Source organism: Ursus maritimus, unplaced genomic scaffold, assembly GCF_017311325.1.
Source record: "Ursus maritimus isolate PB19 unplaced genomic scaffold, ASM1731132v1 scaffold_1, whole genome shotgun sequence".
In the NCBI taxonomy this organism is placed as follows: Eukaryota; Metazoa; Chordata; class Mammalia; order Carnivora; family Ursidae; genus Ursus; species Ursus maritimus.
Window position 1 is genome coordinate 1,215,863 of NW_024423343.1, and position 1,380 is coordinate 1,217,242.

The window sequence follows — 1,380 nt, forward strand, 5'->3', positions numbered from 1 at the left end:
CCGTGCTTCCCCACTCGCACCAACCCCAGGGCAGGAAGACGTGCACAGAACATCTGGAAAGCCTCATGGCCGACTGCACTTTAAGCCGCCAGATCCATAGGGCACCCCAGGAGAGCCCTCAGGCCGCCCCAATGGATGTGGGGAGAAGGGAGTTTGGGGGATTTATGGACCATTTCTGAAGGATGGACAGGACCCCTGGGAGGAGTCCCGGGAGTCAGGCGGGAGGCCGCAGGTGGGAGAGGGTGTGGCAGTGGAGCCAGGCTGCACTTTGGGGATGTAGACTGAGGGGGCAGGGCACGTGCTGAAGCTGGGCTCTGGGAAGGTGCGTCCTGGACGGAGGCAGCCCAGGTAGGCCCAGATGAGGGCAGGGAGACTCAGAGCAGGCAGGAGGCTGTGGGGCTGAAGCCAAGGGAGGTGGTCTTGCCAGGAGCAGTTTCTGGCCTGGAGACGGGGCCCTCTCTGTCCCCTGCTGGAAGCACCCCCAGAGTTGGTCTGCCCAGCCCTGGCCTCCGGTCACCTTCGCAAGAGCTCGCTGGTCGCCCTGCAGTGCTGTGCCTCCCGGCCCTGTGCCTCCAGCTTGCGCAGGAGGTCCTCGCGGTCCCACACCTGCTCCCGCTCCCGCTCCTGGAGGAGCCTCCTTGAGGCCTGCAGCTCCTGCCGGCTCTCGGACAGCTGCTCCCGGAGCCGGGCGGCCACCGCCTGGGAGGACTCCAGCCGCAGGCGCAGCTCCTGCCCCGGGGCGGGGGGTGCCGCGTAAGCCCCCTCTGGTCTAGGCGGGCCTTTGACCAGACTCCCCCAGGAGAGACGCACTGAAGACCGGAGCCCCTCCCTCGGGCTGTAGCTCAGGCCGGCCGGAAGATGCGCTGGCTGTGTCCAGACCCTTCCCCAAAGCCACCGCCTTCCCACAGGCCCCTGTCTCCCCTCTGTGGCACCCGGGCCTCCCTTCCTGTGGCCCCAGGGTATCTGGCCCTGGGTGAACCGCGGGCAGGCCCTGTAATGGCACTTCGGGCCTGGTGGGGACCAGGGCGCAGCTTGGCTTCCGGTGCCCCTGTGGGCCGTGGCCGCCCACCTGCTCCAGCAGCCGCCGCCTCTCGATGGCTGTCTGCACGGCCTGCAGTGCGGGGTCCGGGGTGTCCAGGGCGTGGGCCTGTGGTGGGGACATGCCCCGCTGGGGGGACACCGATCGTGCGGGCCTCGTCAGCAGGCCCCGTGCCTCCTCAGCTTCAGTGCTGCCACCCCGCACCAGCTCCGGGTACCCCGCGTCCGCCCGGGCCACCTTCAGGGCGCAGAGAGGAAGGGATGGAGGGGAGAGAGCTCAGGGCTGTGGCCAAGCAGGGCCCTTCCAGATCCTGAGGAGGGTCAGCCATCAGGATCCCAGCA

The 1,380-nt window shown here is 68.8% G+C and overlaps 1 protein-coding gene across 1 annotated transcript in view; it reads right to left on the reverse strand.

Moving 5' to 3' along the window:
- The window catches only part of CROCC2 (ciliary rootlet coiled-coil, rootletin family member 2), a 65,374-nt gene that overhangs the window by 43,476 nt on the left and 20,518 nt on the right, over positions 1-1,380 (reverse strand). Inside the window, 2 exon segments of the mRNA XM_040636314.1 lie at positions 518-729; positions 1,070-1,276. Coding sequence (XP_040492248.1) covers positions 518-729; positions 1,070-1,276 — 419 coding nt within the window.